The 20,650-nt window shown below is 36.2% G+C and overlaps 1 protein-coding gene across 1 annotated transcript in view; it reads left to right on the forward strand.

The window, feature by feature from the left end:
- The first annotated feature begins 11,779 nt into the window (after nt 1–11,779).
- LOC149160480 (uncharacterized) overlaps nt 11,780–20,650 on the forward strand; it is a 65,174-nt gene continuing 56,303 nt past the window's right edge. The window contains exons 1-3 of the mRNA XM_089434622.1: nt 11,780–13,133; nt 13,705–15,538; nt 15,709–16,094. Coding sequence (XP_089290748.1) covers nt 11,780–13,133; nt 13,705–15,538; nt 15,709–16,094 — 3,574 coding nt within the window. The remainder of the gene's footprint in view (nt 13,134–13,704; nt 15,539–15,708; nt 16,095–20,650) is intronic.

The raw sequence follows: 20,650 nt of genomic DNA on the forward strand, positions 1-20,650 counted from the left end.
TTCTTTTTCTTTCCTAAATATGGCTTATTTAGTATTAAAATATTACCAATATTATATAATAATAATGATGCAGGATAACAATGCAAAGAGAGACTGATAACAAGGCAAGTGAAGAGCTTTGTGCGGAGAGATTTATGGAGAGAGATTTCATTCCATGTAGAATTTTGTGCAAAGAGATATCATTGTGCAGATAGTTTTGTGTGAAGAGGTTTCATTGTGTGGAGAGTTTTGTTTGAAAATATTTCATTGTGCGGAAAGATTTCATTGTGTGGAGTTTTATTCACATTCCACACAAGCTTTAATCAATTAATTAACAGTAGGGTGTAAAAATACGCTAACAACAAGACAAGTGGAGAGCTTTGTGCAAAGAGATTTGCATTCATTGTGCAAATAATTTTGTGTGGAAAATTTTCATTATATGGATTATTTAGTTTTAAAATATAACCAATAACATATAATAATAATAATCCACAAGAACTTTGTGGAGAGACACTTACAACAATATCTTTATGCGGAATGCTTGCATTGTGCAAAGAGCTTTGCGAAGAGATCCATAATTGTGTGGAGAGCTTTGTGTAGAGAGATTTCATTGTGCTAAGAGTTTTGTGCAGATAGATTTCATTGTGTGGAGTTTTCTCTGCACTCCATAAAACCTTTAATCAATTAATTACTGGTATAGGTAGGGGCTATGCTACATTCAACTATTACCCTTGTCTTAAAAATATGATGGAACAATCTGTGTACCATAGATTACAATATTTGACCTTTGAATTCTATGACTACTATCTCATTAATTTGAAATAATTCACTGACATCTCACTTTTCCTTTCAAAGAGAGAGAATAGTTAAGAGTTCAAATTAATTATTAACTAAAAATAAAATTTATTTTAATATTTTCAGTGTATATATATGAGAAACCATTTTTAGTTTTTGTTAGGGCTCATATTGAAGATCTGATCTATGGACTGTAAAATACAGTACTCAACCCTTGGAATCTACCACAATTTTGTGTTAGTGGATGCTCGATCAAGAATTTTCACTTTGACCAGCTTCTGCTCCCAAAACATATACCATAGAAAGGCCAACTATGGATTATGAACACATAATACTCATGTTGAACGAAACCATGCAGATGTCGAGAAGAGGAGATTCACATTCCAATATTTGGCAAACAAGACCAACCTGTTCTCTGGCTCTAGGTGAGAACACAACAACCCCGATTTTAGCACCTTATCCATCTCACTCACATCGTATGCCTTCCTCAACTTTAGATATGATGTCTCCATCAATCTCTCCTTGTTTTACAACTACCATGCCCACTCCACCAAAATCGTTTGCTCGACATCCTTCGACAAATCCATGAGCCTCCTTTTACATGCCACCTCCAACAACAAAACCCCAAGATTGAATACGTCCGAGCTCAGAGGTCCTTCCTTGTGTGGATGTGTTATGTACCCTAACATTCCTACCACATGTGTCGTTTGAGAATTCTAGTTGGAATCATACAACAGAGTGAGGCCAAAGTCTACTAGACGCCCATTGTGCTCAGAATCTAGAAGCATGTTGCTTGACTTGACGTCTCTTTGGATGACCATTTTATCCCATCCCTCGTGCAGATATAACAACCTCTTTTCCATGCCCTTCAGGATTGCGTATTGTCGATCCCATGACATGACTATTGTTGGGTTCCCAAATATGAGATTACCCAAGCTGTCATTGGGAATATAGTCATAAATAATGAATACTTTCTTGTACATCCAGTACCAGTCCCAGAGATGAACCAGGTTCTAGTGCTTTAGGTGTCCCATGCAAGAGATATCTATGACAAACTAATTCATTCCCTTCATGAACTCATTTGTTATGCGTTTCACTACTACTTCTTGGTTGTTTCTTGGGAGAATGCCCCTGTAAACATCAGCCAAAACCCTTGCCCCAAAACATTATCACACTGTAATATATTGGTATTGATGTTGAGCTCCTCGTAAATGAAACTATGAGGCCAATACTCCTGCTCCCATTCTTCACTCATTTCCATGTTTCTTGTTCTTTTCAGAAACATGGTCACACCAATAAAAACCAAGATGAGAACAACAATGGCCATGGTGATGTCAGTTATGAGTCTAGGGTATGTACGTTTAGAATAAATGTTAGAAAATAAAGGGAGAAGTGAGAAATCGAGGGGCGGCATCGTGCCTTTTGTGGTGAAGCTCCACATTAGAATGTGATGGCCTTCCAACCCTATGGCCGTTGAAAATCCAAAAAACATATTCTCTTGCAGAACATTGTGTAGATCAATTTTTAGATATATCAATGGCCTCTACAGTCTCGGCAAGTCGGTCAACCTGATGGTAACGTTGAGGTGTATTTGAGTATGATTGTAATTGATCCAAGATTGTATGTCTTGTCCACACTTTAGGATCAATACATCGAAGTTTTTCTCTTATTTTTAGTACCTGACAGGCTCAACTTGCACTAACTCAAGGTTGTTTATGTTCACACCCACATGGTTTCCATCTGGGTAATTTAATCCCACATTCATGTTGGTATCGAAATCCCCTATGAAAAAGTGATTGGATGCCTTCCCACAACTGGTGGCATTCAACAAGCCCAAAAAGTGGCTTGGCAAAGTGCTAGTGGGAGATCTGTGGGGCATCATGATGAAGGCTATTCCATGTCTACCTATGTCAGAGGGAGGATTCATCATGGAGAAAACGAAGGTAGTTTTGCAATCATAATCTTGGAAAATGAATTCAATTATATTAAGAATGATGCAAATTGTGCATGTATTAATACAGTAATGAAACAATTGGATTCAGTTTCCAGGTTTCTTGGACATGCATTAATTGTTCACCAGAACCCTAGCAGATTAGGTTGGCTAACATTCCCCCGTTTACTCCGAAGGGGTATATATGGGAGTTCATAAGAGAGCTAAAATGCGAAAATGCATGAGAACCAATGGCTAAATGTGCTCTCTGAAAAGGTGGTTTTTAAAAGAAAACCATAAACAAAACAAAAGGTGTGATAACTTGAGGTCTCAACCAGTAGTGGTTTTAGGCTGACCACCAACTCTGGAACTATCAAAGCAGTTCGTGTAACAATTCCTAATATGGCTAGAAGTTGAAGTCTTATGTTAGTGGAAGTGATCCCTAACAAAAAATGTAGTAGAAACCAATATCTTCTGTATGTGGTGGTTTGAGAAAGGCCACCAATAAAAAAGGAATGCTCATGGAGCATTACTCCGTATCTGCTACAACTTTGAATATGGCTATGGTTATGTTTGGTTCTACACTCAGACAATAGGTTCAGGTTATGGCTCAGTCTCACTTGATAAATCTTCGAATGATGAATTCCAAGCTGCTCACTAATCATCAATTCCCCCCTGTCAAATACAAGGTGAGAATATAAATAAGTCTTCACTATAAGATTAGTCAGTACTCGAGAACAAATTATATGGTATGACCAGTATATCCTCTTGGTTGTTAAATACCATTGCCAAGAAGCAATTCATCCATGGTGAATCTTCAGTCTTGTATGTTTTCTGTTTATGGAACATCTATTTGAACGATGAGTGTTCCTACCACAATGATCACAAGGATGAAGACAAAAAGGTTGATCTTTCACAAGGCGAAATCGATCACAATATTGGCATTTGACAATCTGTGGCTATTGTGAAATAGGAGAAAGTGAAGATGGGCCATCCTGAAGAAATCCAGCGATGCGAAACTGGATGAGCTTGGAATCTTCCAGAATATGAAGGACACTTCCTTATCATATCTAAGACCAATTCTATTCTTGTTGTTCACAACTTCTTCACAATGTTTGATGAAAGTTTTGGGAAGTATGGGTTGAAGCTTCACATATGCATGCAAATCCACTTGTGAAATGGTGTCATTATTTTGATAAATCTTTGACTACTGATGGGAGTCAGACTCAAATCGAGAGTTGTTGTAAACAAGAACCAGTTTAGAATCATGACCCTTTTGATGTAGTTCATCTCGTTGTTGTTGTTACTCAAGCTCCAAAAACTCAATCATGTCTTGAACATTTTGTAAACATGTTTTAATGTCAGAAAGTGTATCCTTATTTATTTTAACTGTGCTTTTAGTAGTAGATATTGTTAGAGTTCTAAATAACTTTAATAAATTATCAATTCAAGCCATTTAAAAATGAATTATCTCCTGAGAATGGAAATGGATATATGAACAACATTCCTCTATTAAAAATACCCATTGATAATATATCCAATTCATACTATCAATATACTATCACCAAATAATATGTCACCATCACTTATACGAACCAACACATATATATGAACCAATGCCAATATGTCACCATCACTTATACGAACCAACATATATTATCACATATATATGAACCAATGGCAATGGAGAAATGACCATAACTTCATAAATATACCAAGACTCCATTCAAAATTCAACACATATACCAACTCAACGCATATGTCATTCACCAATACACATATCAATTCCCATCACAACACATATATGAAACTATGGCTCCAACACATGAATCAATGCAGTTTAATGTTCAACCATATGCATACAATACCTATGCATGGTACAACACATATGAATTACCAATGAATTGGTGAGGCTCCAACCATGCCAATATAACAAACAACAACGACTACTCCTTACTTACGACCCATGCCCAACAAAAACTTCAATTTGAAGAGCATTGATTCGGCGCTCAATTCCAATAAACATTGGACATCACAGGTTGATTTTCATGCTTAGACACGGAGATTCAATGCAACGGTCAGTACAATTTTAAATCATTAACCAAATACACATCTTTGTAAACATCGCAAACACTTTAATGTGCTTCACACATTCAATATATATCAGCACACGTTCGAACGATACCTCAAAGAACAGATAAGATATATACCATGTTCAATTCAAGGAAATAGTTCACAACCTCACGTTCTTCAATTCAACGTTGCATACACAGTTATTTACAAGTAGGCCAATTCAAGCAAACCTGATCAGTATTAAACAAATGATAATGTTCTTGTACATCAAGTTGGACAAGTATGCATGGTTTATATTCTCATAGGACCTCAAAATTCTATAAAGACAGGCACAACATTAGAACTTATAAAATCTGGGCTTCTTCTTGATACAATCGGCTTGTTTGATAGTGCACAAGCGAACGAATGACAACCCGAATGTTTTGCCCGAATTACAAAAATTTTTACTTAAAGATTCAAATCCCACGTTGAGTTTCTTTTGCAAAATAGTTTGCTACAATAGTTGGACGCCTATATTACTTTAAATAAATGGAAATATAAAACCTAACATTTTTCCTTCACTGAAAAATTGATGACTAATAAATAATTATGACTTTTTTCAGAAACACAATTGTTTCCCATTCCAAACTGCATATTACATCATTGGCATTCTCTGAATGAAGATCAAAAGTATTGATTGCACATGATTCTATAGGTCAGACCAACAACTAGGAAGAATAGACAGAGCACACCTTTCATGGTAGCAAGCCTTGCTTGAAATCCTTGCAATCACAGTTCCTTATCCTCAAGACACATAATGGTACATTGGGCACTAGGCCGACAAAATTTCTGCTTATACCCATAACTCTCCTAATGGACATCAAGCGTTTGGCTGGAGAAATACTAGGCTAAGGCTCCTCATATCCCGATTTTAATACAAATAAAGTCACATTGTATATAATTGTTGCCGTTGGATGCTCAAGGAACTCATGGAGAAGAAAATAGAGCACAGGGATTTGAAATCAAACTAGAAAAACTTATTTAACAATCACAATTAATACATTGATACCTACAACATAGAACACCCATACATCCAAACTCTCAACATCTAAGATTTTTTTCTCATTTTCCACGAGTCACAAACCCTTCTAGTACATTCCGCTTCCACCGTCCATGACATGCCAAAACAACGAGCGCAAAACACATATGAATAGGAGCGCACAAGAAGGCCACAAAACTAGTGGTCAATTCTGGAAAGCCACAAAACTAGTGGCTCATCTTACCACAACACTGATATTACTGTTAAATTCACAATATTGGAAAATGAATTTAACTGTATTACGAATGATGTAAATTGGACATGCATAAATACAATAATGAAACTGTTGGATTCAGCTTTCAAATTTATTGAATTTCCAGATTTCTTGGACATGCATTAACTGTTCACCAGAACCTTGGCAGGTTTGGTGGCTAACAGGTAGTGCTGGAACAGGAAAAATTGTCGTTGTTTTTCATCTGCACGAGAATTGAATACAACATGTGGCCTGAAATGAAATTTGAGTGATTCGTGAGGATAAGCATGGATTCAAAGCTCATGAATAAAGTACCCCTTCCCAAGAACAAATTACTTCTATTAAATCTATCGAAGACGAAAGTGGTGTTTCGATGATCCTCCTTCAAGGTCTATGCAGCAAAAAGTGGTATTATGAGGTAGCTTAAGGCTAGTAGGAGGAAGCTATGACATTGAAGCATCACCATTATTTTCTTTGGCATAACCTGAATTTCCCTACAAATAAAATGAATGGATCTTCAGAATACGTGGATGTTGAGATTAATATGTGGATTTTCTTATCATATTGTCGTCTGCGTCTACTCTCACAGAGTAATGTTGACTTCCCTTTATCCTTTCCTATATAATTAGACAAATAATAACTAATCAGATATCCCCTAATATATAAAATATGAATTAGACCAAATCATAAAATCGTAGTTATTCATGAATCATATATTAGGGTTGATACATCATTATTATAAATCATATCAAAGCATAAATTTGTCGTGACGATGAATCACACTGGTTGGTTCGAAACGCATCGATAAATGATGTCTCATGTGATCTTTGCTGAAAAATCATTTATAAAACATAATTTGGCTATATATATATATATATATATATATTAATTTGTAAATAATTGGTAATAAGTATATTTTTATTTGAGCTTGGAGTATTATTATAAAATTACTCTTTTACAAAGAGTACAATTTAATTAGGCATAAGAAAATATGATAATGGCCTAAGACCCAAAAAAAAATTGTTAAAAGTGAAAGCTTGTTTTTTTATAGACCACCACTCAAGTAATTTCAAGTGGTGTGATTTTTCTTAAATAAAAGTGATAAATTAGCCTACATTCACAATAACATTGAATGATGATTGTCCAGTGTTGATTTCACAACTAAATTATGATAAATTCTCCCATTATATAATAAACATATAATTTTTATATTACTATGTTTAAACAAAATCTGAACATTGAAAAAATTATTATATATTTGTTTGAGACATGTTCCAATTTTGAGTTAATAACTAATTTTCTTAAATTTAAGGATGATGACAAGAAATCTTAAATTTAATGATGATGGCACGAAAATAATGTTAAGTTAAAATTTAATCAAATCATTTTAATATAAATAATTTTAATTTTAATATAAATAATTGGCAGGGAAACATTATTATTATTTTTTAGTAAAAAATATAATAATAAAAATCTATATTTTTAAATATTTAATGACAAAAATTAATTACAATTTTTAATTTTCCTTTTTTAAATAAATTAATAAATAAATTCTTAAATTTCAAAATTTATAAACTACATATACAAATATCACACTCTTAATCTGCCATGTTCAAAAATTGTTTCATTGAATATTTGTTTTACTCTTTCAATAGTTCGTATTATTTTTAGCTCTTTTATTGATATATGGTTACACTATTTTAGAAGGGGCGGAAACGGTAGAATATTCCAATCAGGGAAAACCAGGTAACTATAGATTTATTAAATTATATTATGATTTAAAAATTATCTTTTTTGATTTGAACATAACCAAGTCAATATACACTTTAGCTAATTTTTGGTATTATTCAAATGGAAAATTTCTAAACACAAAAATAAATTGCACTTTAGCTAATTTTGATATATTCAAATGGAAAATTTCTAAACACAAAAATTGTTTCATTGAATATTTGTATTTGTTTTACTCTTTCAATAGTTCATATTATTTTTAGCTCTTTTATTGATATATGCTTACACTATTTTAGAAGTGGTGAAAAATTGATGCAACAACACATGATTTACGGCAGAATATTCCAATCAGGGAAAACCTAGAATATTTCAATCAGGGAAAACCAAGTAACTATAGATTTATTATATTATATTATGATTTAAAAATTATCATTTTTTGATTTGAGCATAATTAACTCAATATACACTTTAGTTAATTTTGTTAATATTCAAATGGAAAATTTCTAAACTTTTTAAGGGGTTCATGGCATGTAATTTGTAAGATTTAGTATTACAAATTACCAAAATTATGTGTCTAAAACTATCATTATTTTTTGTTAAATTTGATTTGAGAAATCATTATGCTTTCTTCCTTTATCATTTAGGTTTACATCTAGACTTAAATAACACTCGTAGACATGTCTTAAAGTTGTATGCTCATATACATACAATTTACAAATTTTATCTCCAAAATGATATATATATATATATATAGAGAGAGAGAGAGAGAGAGAAAATTGTTATCCACAACCATTCTCTAGCCTTCACACTTGTTCACATTAAGTGCTCTTCTCATGCTATTTTATCATAATTAACATTCTTATATGGTTTCCAATTACCTTAGCTTTTGGCCTTTTCCTCTTCATCTACCTACTAAACCAACCATTTCATGTCGTCTTTAGATGGATCTTAGATGCATTACTTACCAACTAGTAACTTCTCCTTTTTGGCTCTTTGTTTGGTTCTAGTACCACTTGTTAATAAATAAGTTGATGCCATAAAAAAATATTAAAAGAAAACTACACACATATAGCAACAACACACATGATTTATCCTAACAAATCTCAACTGGAAAAAAGATAGGCCAACCATAAATATATTATTATCTCATAGCCTAAAAGCAATCATCCTTGAGTTAAAAGAAGCTAGTGTGAAATAAAAAACACATTAGACATAGTGGGGATACCTTATGTTGAATTTAACTGCGCAACTTCTCTTAGGCACGCTAAATAAGATCTTTTCAATGAAGAATAAAGAACTGAAAGGTTATATCTAGCCAACACCCTTCTCTAGGTCAAGTAAGCATTGTAAGACTCAACTCTAGCATATTACATTGTAAGGCTCAACTCTAGCATATTACAATTTAGAATCTTGAATCCTTTAAAGGCTTCATCACATGTAACTCATATGCTTTAATACCATGGGATACTAAAACTATGTGCCTAAAAACCACCATTATTTACTTAACAACTTTAACTCCTTTATCGAGTCAAATTTACCTTACAATATTTAAATAAAAAAAACAAAAACTTAATAAAATAAACAAAAAAATTGTGTGCATTCCAGTTGCTGCCAAATGCAATGATTACTCACATGAAATAGACAATATTATTAATAGTGAAGTGAATAAAACTAACAATTTCCCCTAAATTTGCAAAGATACACCGAAGGAATGTAACATGCCTATGATGTTACTACAAAAATGTTGCAGCAAAGGAAAGATAACAACCTAAAGGGTGGAGGATGGAGGGGAGGAAATGTGTTAAGGCTTGCAATAGTCTCACACTTGTGCCGATGACTATCTAACAGATGTTGCTCGAACCACCTGGCTAAATCATTTTTTTGCAATCATACTACTATGTCAAAATATTATATACAAGCTATAACATGCAAGGTAATGAGGAGAAACATTATCATAGGTCCTGGTGGGCACTAATGTACAAAAAATGTAATTTCATAATAGAAATGACTAAGGTCAGTGTGTGTTGATAATGGAATTAAATAAAGAGTATATTTCAAAAATGTAATTGCACAGAGGAAATGATTAAATTCAGTGTGTGTTGATAATGAGATTAAATAAAGAGTATCTTTCACTGGAGTGACCTTTAGATTCGACGATATTCTACAATCAACATAAAGAAGGGGGTTTGTTTTAGAATTTTAGCTATCCCCTTTTAAAAAATTTAAATTAATTTGGAGGCATTAATTCCAGTTTTAAATTTAAATTTAAATTTTGTCTAGCAAAGATTTGTTGGAAATGCAAATTTATGTGGTGTAGTTTACACAATCCAAGTGTCCAAGTAAACTTTCAAGGCATTGTATCCATTATGCATTCAAAAATACATTTTTAAAAATGAAAACTTACACATGCTATATGCATATATAGAACCAATATAGATCCATTTTGAAGAGGATTAAATATCTTGAGGTGCATACTTTTTTTAAGTTTTTCATTCTAAAAGAGGTCCCATAGGTTATCTTTAGCCTTGTGGATGTTAAATTTTTCTTTCTCATCTTTCCAGAAGTAATTACAGTCTCCTTGGCACAGCTAGTGCGGGTCACACAATAATGAGTGGCCCTGTAAGTTAACCATAGTGAAGAAGTCCTTATGTCAAGGATGACTATTCCTAAAGAAAAAATACCCAATAACTTCTCAGGTTGAGCACCATTTAAGATGGGAATTTATCATAATTAGTTAAAGCAATATTGTGTGGGAGTTATTTTTAAAATCCGAAGAGCCATAATTTCAATAAGAGCTTAACCAAAAATTTAGATATTTTCTATTATATAAAACAAATGGTTAGGTTATGATCTAGCTGTAAATTGGTTGAAAAAATCAAAATTAAGCCCATTTAATTTTTCAATTAAATAATTTATATCATTCTACCTAAAAAAATCCCTTTAACACCTAAAGGAAATCTTTAAAAATACATAATTTAATGTAAATCTTATCATATTTATTAATATGCTAGCATCAAGAATAGTGTAAACCCCCATGCAAAAATTGACTTGTTTAAATCAAATTTAATTTAAGGTGTCTTTTACCCACTACATCATAGGTGGATTTTGAACATGAATCTCCATAATCACATCCTAAAAATGAATATATTTAGTTTTTATTTATGATATATAGAAAGTTATTATATTTAAAAAATAAAATAATTATAATATATTTTTTTTAAATAGAAATATTTGGTTTAAATGAAAGTGAGTTATCTAATTGATGTGATAATTTTTCCATCACTTGAATGTTAACATTGTTAATAATTTGGTTATTATGCTTTACTTTTCTTTAATAGTGAGTGAGTAAACATTTTCCCCATTTAAAAAAGACAAAACATATGTCAAAACAACAAATGTCAAATGGAGATGAAAAAAGTAGACAATGCCTAGCCTGACAAATTTTAGTTTAAATGAAAGTGAGTTCTTTAATTGATGTGATAATTTTCCATCACTTGAATGTTAAAATTGTTACTAATTAAGTTATTATGCTTTACTTTTCTTTAATAATAAATGAGTAAACATTTTCCCCATTTTTAATTTGAAACAATAAGTAAACACTTCTCACTCTTGATTTGAAGGAGTACCTACTAAGTATATGATATGCATTTATAGTTTGGAAAATTTTCACATTATTGAATTATTTATTTTACATATATATTTTTTTGTATGTGGAATGGAGAAGTTATAAATCTCAATTTCATATTAACAAACTATAAATATAAAGGAGAGAAATTTAATATATATATATATATAAAAAACAACGGCTAAGACTTCCTATCTGATACAGTCTCGTTTCACCGGTGGCTTTTGTACTGAACGTGTTGCTCGGAGGTATATCCGTTACTAACCGCCTCATCTCGCGGTCTGTTCCTGTTCCTGGTTGACCGGCCCGGGTTTTTCTGTTTCTCCGTTTTCTCCTGCAGTTTCGAGGTGTCCTCCGTTTCAAGGCGCAGCTGTCGACATGGAAGACTTAGATGCCGTGGATTATTCCGAAGACCCACTGGAGGGGGTTTCCATCTGGCGCTCCTCCTTTCCCACGTCGGCTAGCTTGTTCAGTTCTGGCTACTCTTTGGCTGAACCCTCCCGGCCCCCTGTGGTCCTGCCGGACGATCCTCCTACCTGGCCATCGTTATCTACTCCTCCGGCATCCCCGTCATCACTAGGGTTCGTTTCTGCCTGCCTAAACCCTAACCCTGGTTTAGACCCCCCCATCTCTGGCTCTATCACCCGAGTTCTCCCACCGGTGACCGGGGTTTCTGTCATTTCGCATATACAATCTACCCTTGCTCCCCCTTCTGGCTGTTTTTCCGTTGTCCCGCCACTCGCCGGTACCATACATCTTTCGGCTGATGGTTTGCCCCCCTCCTCGTCAAACCCTTGCCCTCCCCTTGAGTCTTCGGACCCTCCTCCTAGCAGGGCACCGCATCCACCTCCTCCTCAGGGGACCAAGAAGAAGTACAAGTGCTACAAATCTAAGGCAGACGACATCTTCCTGAGATTAGAAGAGGATATTCAGTGGGGAGAAGCCATGGACTTTGCGGACAGAGTCTTGGTCGGTCGCATCAGGGGAAGGAATTACTCGGCCGCTCGCCTGAAGGCCTGGGCAGCAGAGGTATGGGGTCACCATCTGGTTGACATCCCATTCGTGCAGACGTTTGTGAGGGGATGGTTCGCTCTGAGATTCGCTCGTGCCGATCACACAAATTGGGTACTATCCTCCTACTGGCACTTCGAGCACGCCCCGGTACTGCTGAAACGTTGGACACCCCTCTTCGATCCTGAGACTGAACAGATTGGCATTGGGCCTGTATGGATTCGGCTTCCGGGTCTCCCTTTACAATACTGGTCTGAGGACATCTTCAGACGGATCGACAATGCTATTGGCACCTACATGGAGTACGACAAGTCATACCTTCACACGGGTATGATGGCATACGCTCGCATCCTAATCAATCTTGACACTAGAGGAGGGCTTCAGGAATTCATCACCATACAGTGGAGGGACACATCCCGAAAGCAGATTATTGATTATGAAGGCATCCCGTATCGCTGCCGCAGATGCCATAAAGTAGGACACTTATACAAGGATTGCCCTCTTCTGCATAAAAATAGGGGTATTGAGCAGAGACAGGAGACTGAGCAGACGGATGGGAGCCCCACTCAGCACAAGGATGATCATGTACCTGAAAAATCAAGGGATACCCTGGGTACCCCTGACAAAGCGGCATCGGACAAGCGACCAGCGGACTCCATTCCTTCCTCGCCTCCTCCTCCATCGAGCTCGGGTACAGCAAGGGACATCACCTCGACTACGGGTATGTTATTCCCTGCCACTCCTTCTGTCTCTGGATTATCTCATGTTATTGCATCTCTCTCTTGCATGGGTACCTCCCCCCCTTCCTTCCCTTCATCTATCTTTCCTGCACCCCCGATTTCCCTGGGCTTTATCCCTTCCTCCTCTCTCCTTTGCTCCCTTCCCCTTCCCTCCCCCTTTCCTTCCCCCTGCATCCCATCCCTGATCTCCTCCTCCTCCCCCTCCATCCCCCCCCTCTCACCCCCTATCTCCCCCGGTACCCTCTACGCTCCAGAACTAAGGATAAGGGTGTTGATGCGATTGGTATTGACCCTGTTTGCCCCCCGACCTCCCATAAGTCATCTAGGGGACGCCCCTCCCGGCTCACTAAAGCCAGACACACTACGGGTGAAGAGGTTTCCCTTGGGCGACAACAAACCATTGACAGGGCCCTTAGAGCAAGGGACGGCCCTCAGCCTCACCCTCCATGAAATTCTTATCTTTCAACTGTCGTGGGGTTGCTAGCCCCCCCAAAAAACTAGCCCTCAGAAGACTGCTCACTTCGACAGAGTTGGATATAATTTTCCTTCAAGAAACCCTCTGCTCGGCTGCCACCCTTATTCCTATCCTCAACTCTTGGCTGCCGAATTGGACCTTTCATGCCATGGATGCATCTGGGAGATCGGGAGGTACTGCTATTGGTTACCGTAACAAATCTATGGTGCTCCGGAATTCTTGGGGTGGCAGAGGTTTCATTGGTATGGACTTATTCGCCCACTCTCTTGGATCTGATATTCGTATCATTAATGTATATGGCCCGTGTGTGGAGAGGGAAACATTTTGGAGGACCCTGCTCGACTCCGAATTATTTCGGGCAGATAATATCATCCTGGGAGGGGACCTGAACTTCTCATTGGGATACTGTGAATCATGGGGTCACTTGGCCCAGGTGGACAGCCTTTCCGACACGATCTCTTCCTTACTCGAAGAGCATCATTGGGTTGACATTCCTCCTGTCAGAATCCAGTATACTTGGACAAACAACAGAAGTGGCGATCACAGTCTTGCTAGAAGGCTAGACAGATTCCTCATCAAAGAGGTCCTCCTTACCCTCCACCCCCGTATTAGGCAGTGGGTAGGCTCTGGAGGCATATCTGACCATCGGCCCATATTTTTGGAACTGTCAGATAACATCCCGAAGATTAATAGCCCCTTCAAATTCAATGCCTCCTGGCTCAAGGACCCCTCCTATCTACAACTGGTATCTGAATATTGGAGAACCAACCCCATATTGGATGGGGAAGAACACACTGCTGGTTTTATAAGGAAGCTGTCTGAACTTAAGAGGATCTCCAGAAACTGGGCACACCTGAAACGAGTAAATGATGATAATACGCTGAAGGAGGCAGAACGAGCCATTGCCACATATGAGGACTCGTCAGATGGTACCTTTCTATCACCTGCCAACAAGGACCTATACACTACTCTTGTCTCAAAGCGTTCCCAAATTCTGAAGGAAAGAGAGGAGAGCTGGCGCCTCAGAAGCAGAGCCATCTGGCTGGCAGAAGGCGATAACAATACTAAGTTCTATCATAAATTTGCCAATGGTAGGAAAGCCATTAACACTATCTGGGAGCTTCAAAACGACCAGGGCCAAGTGGTATCAGATCAACAGGGTCTGGCCAGGCTCGCCAATGAGCACTTCAAGTCCATCTACAAAGCACCTTGTGAGGTGAACATCCTGGAGATAATGCGGGTTGCAGAACTCTTTCCTAGATTTGTAGAACAAGAGGACTCGGAGAATCTGACGATGGCAGTGTCGAAGGAAGAACTTGAGGCCACCATAAAATGGTTTAAAAAAGATAAGAGCCCTGGACCGGATGGGTGGACCATCGAATTCTATATTGCTTTTTTTGACATCCTGGGGGATGATTTACTCAGGATTGTGGAGGACTGTAGAAGAAGTGGCAATATCCCCTCGGCCATCAAATCCACTTTCATTGCCCTCATTCCGAAATCTGATTCCCCTTCCTCCTTTAATGATTTCAGACCCATCTCCCTTTGTAACTGTCTGTATAAAATCATTGCTAAGATCATCGCAAATCGCCTGAAGCCCATACTGTCTAGGCATATATCTCCTGAGCAATTTGCTTTTCTACAGCATCGACAGATACATGAGGCGATTGCCACTGCACAGGAACTGCTCCACACTCTACAGACAAAGAAGCAGAAGGGCATGATCTTAAAGGTGGACCTATCCAAGGCCTTTGATAGAGCTAATTGGCTCTATATCAGATTAATTTTGACTCATCTGGGTTTCCCTTTCGCATATATTAAATGGATTATGAGCTGCATTAAGGATGTATCTTACAGTGTCCTACTTAATGGGGAAGCTACTCCTTTCTTCCTATCTGAGAGAGGGCTCAGGCAGGGTTGCCCTCTCTCCCCTCTACTTTTTTTATTGATTATGGAAGGCCTAAGCCGATCCATCATTGCTGCCCGGAGCGAAATCAGTTGGTCGGCATTAAGATATCGGAGAACTTCTATTTGACCCATCTCTTGTTTGTTGATGACGTTCTGATATTCTTAAATGGTAGCATTGGCGACTCCACAGCACTGCATAATATTTTCAAACTCTTTCAACTGGCAACCGGGATGATGATTAATGAGGGAAAATCTACTATTACCATAATCGGTTGCTCTCAGCATGAGACCATTTACACTACACAGCGTTTTCCCTTCTCTGCACTCAACCTGGAAGACGGGCTTAAATATCTGGGCTTCCGATTAAAGCCTCTCGGATATAGGATTGCAGACTGGACGTGGCTCATTGCAAAGGTGGAAAAACGCTTACAGATCTGGTACCATAAATACCTTTCCCGGGCCGGCAGATTAATCCTCATAAAGGCAGTTATCGAGGCCACACCTGTGTTCTGGATGACACTGGCATGGATACCAAAAGGCATTCTGAACAGGCTCAAAAGTATATGTTGTAGATTTTTATGGAAGGGTAATCAACTCGGGAAAATTTTTGCCTAGGTCAAATGGGATAGAATAGCATTTCCAAAACGATGGGGAGGATGGGGCATTAAAAGACTTGAACTATTTTCGAAAGCCTTGGCTGCTAAACTTGGCTGGAAACTCATTACCTCTAATAGTCTCTGGACTCGGGTTGCTCAGGCAAAATACATTTGGCCTATGAATTTGATGGATTGGTTTAGGCAGACACACCCCACCAACAATAATATCTCCAACATATGGAAGGCAATGATGAACGCGCTTCCTCTATTGCGACAAGGAATTACCTGGAGAATAAATGAAGGAAATGCAGTCCGCATTGGCACGGATCCTTGGGTGGGATGTGGGAACGCACACAGGTTGCCAGCTGAATTGATAAGATTCCTAAATTACAGGGGCATCATCTACATCAAGCACATTGGAGATCGCAACAATTCCACTGTCCTTCATCAGGCATGGAAATCGGCACACGATTTGGATATCCCTGAGCAATGGCGACCCGACTGGCAACAATACATTTGAGCTCTCTCACAGGCACATATCCGACTGACAGAGGAACCAGATGAAATTATTTGGGCATTTGCAAAATCCGGATCGTATTCCCCTAAAGAAGGATACATCAGACTCATGGACCCCCACAAACCACCAGATATCGACCCGAACTGGAGATCTTTCTGGAAACTCAAGCCTGCCCCTCATACCCGCCTGCTACTGTGGAACATTCTATTTGATAAGATCCCTACTAGTGCCAATCTGATGAAAAGAACCTTTCATGGCCCTTTTCAATGGCATCTTTGTCGACTTGATGAAGAGAATACCGAACACCTCTTCCTGAACTGCCCATCCACTAAGGAGTTTTGGAATTGTCTTACTGCACACTACCCTTCCCTGATCCCCTGGCACGGTAACAACATACATGAGGCCTGGGATTCCTGGTGCCAAGCCTACAAAGGAAAAGCCAGGAACTTGCCTCTCCTAGCCTGTTGGGCCATTTGGATTGCTAGAAACCACTCCATTTTCAATCTAAAGGACCCCCACTGGCCTACCATCCTACTTCACACTATCGCTGATTATGATCTCCTTCCCGAGGATGACACCATAGCCCCTCCGCGTACCATCATACCTGAATACATCGACAAATCCAAACCTTGGGCATATTTTGATGGTTCTTCTCAGGAAGCAGGATGTGGTGGGGGAGCCATACTTTTCCTGAATGATTCTCACAGGTTTAAAATTCAAATAAACCTGGGCAGGGGTACCAACAACTTTGCTGAACTCTGTACAGCAAAGCATCTCATATACTTTGCATTAGTACATCATTGCAGACATCTTCAATTGTTTGGTGACTCAAAAATTGTGTGTAATTGGCTCAACAATGCATCTCACTGCAATGCATATACTTTGAGGCATATACTAGGAGAAGCTCGTAGATTGATAGCCACATTTGACTCCTTTGTCTGTCGACATATTTACAGGGAACAAAACTCGGAGGCTGATCAACTTTCAAAAGAGGCAGCGCATCTACAGGGCAATGACTGGTTGATTCAGGAGGAAATTGATGGTACTTACCATCAATATTACCACAGACCTTTTGCAGAACATGGACAATTTGGGCTATAAGCCCAACTTTTTGTTGATCTCATTGTATAAATTATGTTTTTTCTCATATATATATTAACGGCTGTATATACAACAGTGATGGTTTCGGCGCATATCTCTCTCTGCGTAGAGATGATACAATTTTGAACCTTTTTCCCTCTTTCTGTTGAGGGAAGTTTTGATACAATATGGTTGATTACAGACTCCCTGCATGGAGTAACAGCGATTAGCAGTTAAGCCTTTTCATTATCTAGACAGTATCATGTATCTTGATAGGCAAACATGCCTCCATATGCATATGCCTCGGCATCTACAAAATGTAATTTCTTATAAATTAATAGAAATTACTACCTTTTCCATGGGAAAAAAAACAACGGCTAAGAGTATGTGTTTCGTTGATAAAATGTTATGGGTTCAAATTCAAAGAGGATTAAAATATATATACTTTCATTAACTTTAAATGAAAAAATCTCATATATCTATTTAATATATAGTTTAGTCATAATCTTAAAAATAAATTATCATTATTATTATGCCTTGAGGGATTGCCACTTTACACTACTCTGCACCATAAGATCTATTGTTACATATTGAAAATTCTTCCAATATAATATCCCACTATTTTGACTGTCAACCAAATTTTGATTGGTGTAACCATTGTTAATCTTTCAATGAAAATAATAATAACCCATAAACATCTGTGCATGACAGATTTCAGCAAGAAAAAGGAACCTATTTCTGCTTCCTCCCAACGAGTGAGTTTTCATGTCCATTGTTATTTTTTATCTTATGATTTTCTCTTTGCATAAGCTAATTTCTGGTTGTTTTTTGTGTAAGAAAGGAGAGACGCAACGTAAACCTGCAGATACAGAATCACCTTCGCCAAATTTTGACAAATTCTACTATGAATCTGTTGTTGTGGATATGATTCAACCCCTTCGTTGCTAACATTGAACAAGAAGAATAATAACTACTGTAGACATGGCGATTCGACTCCAAACGTATTTGCAGAAGACCCATATGGGTGACTTTTTCTCTGCTCTGCTATAAATAGGCCAGTTACTTGTTTTTCTTTTTTTCTTTTTTGTAATGTAAACATGAAACTTCAAAATTTTCATTTATTGGTTAGTGTTTCCTTGGTTTTTATGTTATAAGTTTAAACTCTCTTAGGTTGACTATATCTATATATATGAGCATTAACACATATTTATATTTATATGTGAGTGTTATATATTTAATTTATTTGTGTTTGAGTAGAATATATTTTTTTTATATTTAGGTTGTGAATATTTTTGTAATAATATTTTTTTAAAATAATTTTTACTTTCATGGTTTGTTGTTATATTTTCAATCATTTTTCATAAAATTTAAATTTAAAAGTTAATGGATATTAAATTTCATATAAACTAATTAACATACATTTTATAAATCATATATATGAAAAACTCATCTCCACTTTTACTATCTAATTTATAAATATCTTTTAAAAAACTATCTCCACTTTCACTATCTAGTTTATACTATCTTTTATAAAAAAGATAAATTCAAAAAAAACTTCTCCTTAACTAACTTATAATATAATATATATTTTATTAAATATAACAAATTCATTGCATCATCCTATACTAACTTATAATATAATATATATTTTATTAACTTCCACAAATTCATTGCATCATTATATACACATTATATTAGATAAATTCATTACACCATTATTGTGAATTCAAAGATCAACAAATAAAAATTTCATGGTAAATATTATCAATTTATTCTTTCTGCAATTGTATAATATAATTCTCATACAGTTTGGATTTTTAAAAACTATATAACATGTGTTAAAATAATACGCATATACAATAAAATATGGAAAAAGGTACTGTAACATGTTTTATAATGTTGTACACATTAAAAAAAATACACAAAAACGATACACTAAAACCTCAGGAGAATCCAAAGATAGCATCGAGGATGCACACTATGAAAAACCCTAGGAATCTAAAGATAACATTGAGGATGCTATTAGAAATTGAAAGTGGTTGTTTTGCAGATTGCATTGCGGAGGAATTATAACAACCAAATAATTGGATTGCAGTTATGCCCAAAATAGGGAAATCGTATTATTGTGCAAAATGTAAAGGTGCATTTAGTTTACGATACAGAGGGATCGTTTAAGATACAAATGAAAGTCTTCCCGGTTGCTTCATACATATGAAACTTACTCAGTGCCTTTACTCCTCATCTCCTCATCCACTGGATCATCTGATTAACTTGGATCATTTGGATCATTCGTAAGCATCTCATATATTAAGCCATGATAGAGATGTCGTAGTTTTTTAGCCATGATAGAGATGTATGCATGGTAGTTTTTTTGCTTCCTGACCTAAACGTATCATGTGCAAACAAATTGCATGCATTTTCAACTACCAGTTGGTGTTATTTTTCAAAAACATTAAAAATAAATAAATAACAAACTTGATTTTATTTTGAGTTTTGTCTCGAAGTATGCACAGTACAAACCATATTTGTCAATGTTTCGAATCCCAACAGGGATCCATCATCAAGACCAATTTGATTGATGATATAAGAAGAGCTATATGATAGGATAAATAATTTAAAAAAAATAATTTTAAAAGTCTTTTGATAACTTTTAATTTTATATTTAATTTATATTTTATATTTTAACAGATTTTATATTAGTTGAAAAAATTAATTAATTGGATTTAATTTTATTTTATTTAGTTCCTTAATTCTTATAAAAATAAAAATTATTAATAATTTTAATATTTTAATTCATTGAATATAGTTTAATTATTTTATATAAAGTAATTCTTTTTATAATTAGTTAATAATAATTTATTAATATCATAAACTAATATCATAAATTTTTTACTATCTTTATTTTAATTTAGATATTAAAAA

The sequence above is a fragment of the Pinus tabuliformis genome, chromosome 5_2 (genome assembly GCF_031772625.1).
Source record: "Pinus tabuliformis cultivar Carrire ecotype Pingquan chromosome 5_2, CPIR1, whole genome shotgun sequence".
NCBI classification, from domain to species: Eukaryota; Viridiplantae; Streptophyta; class Pinopsida; order Pinales; family Pinaceae; genus Pinus; species Pinus tabuliformis.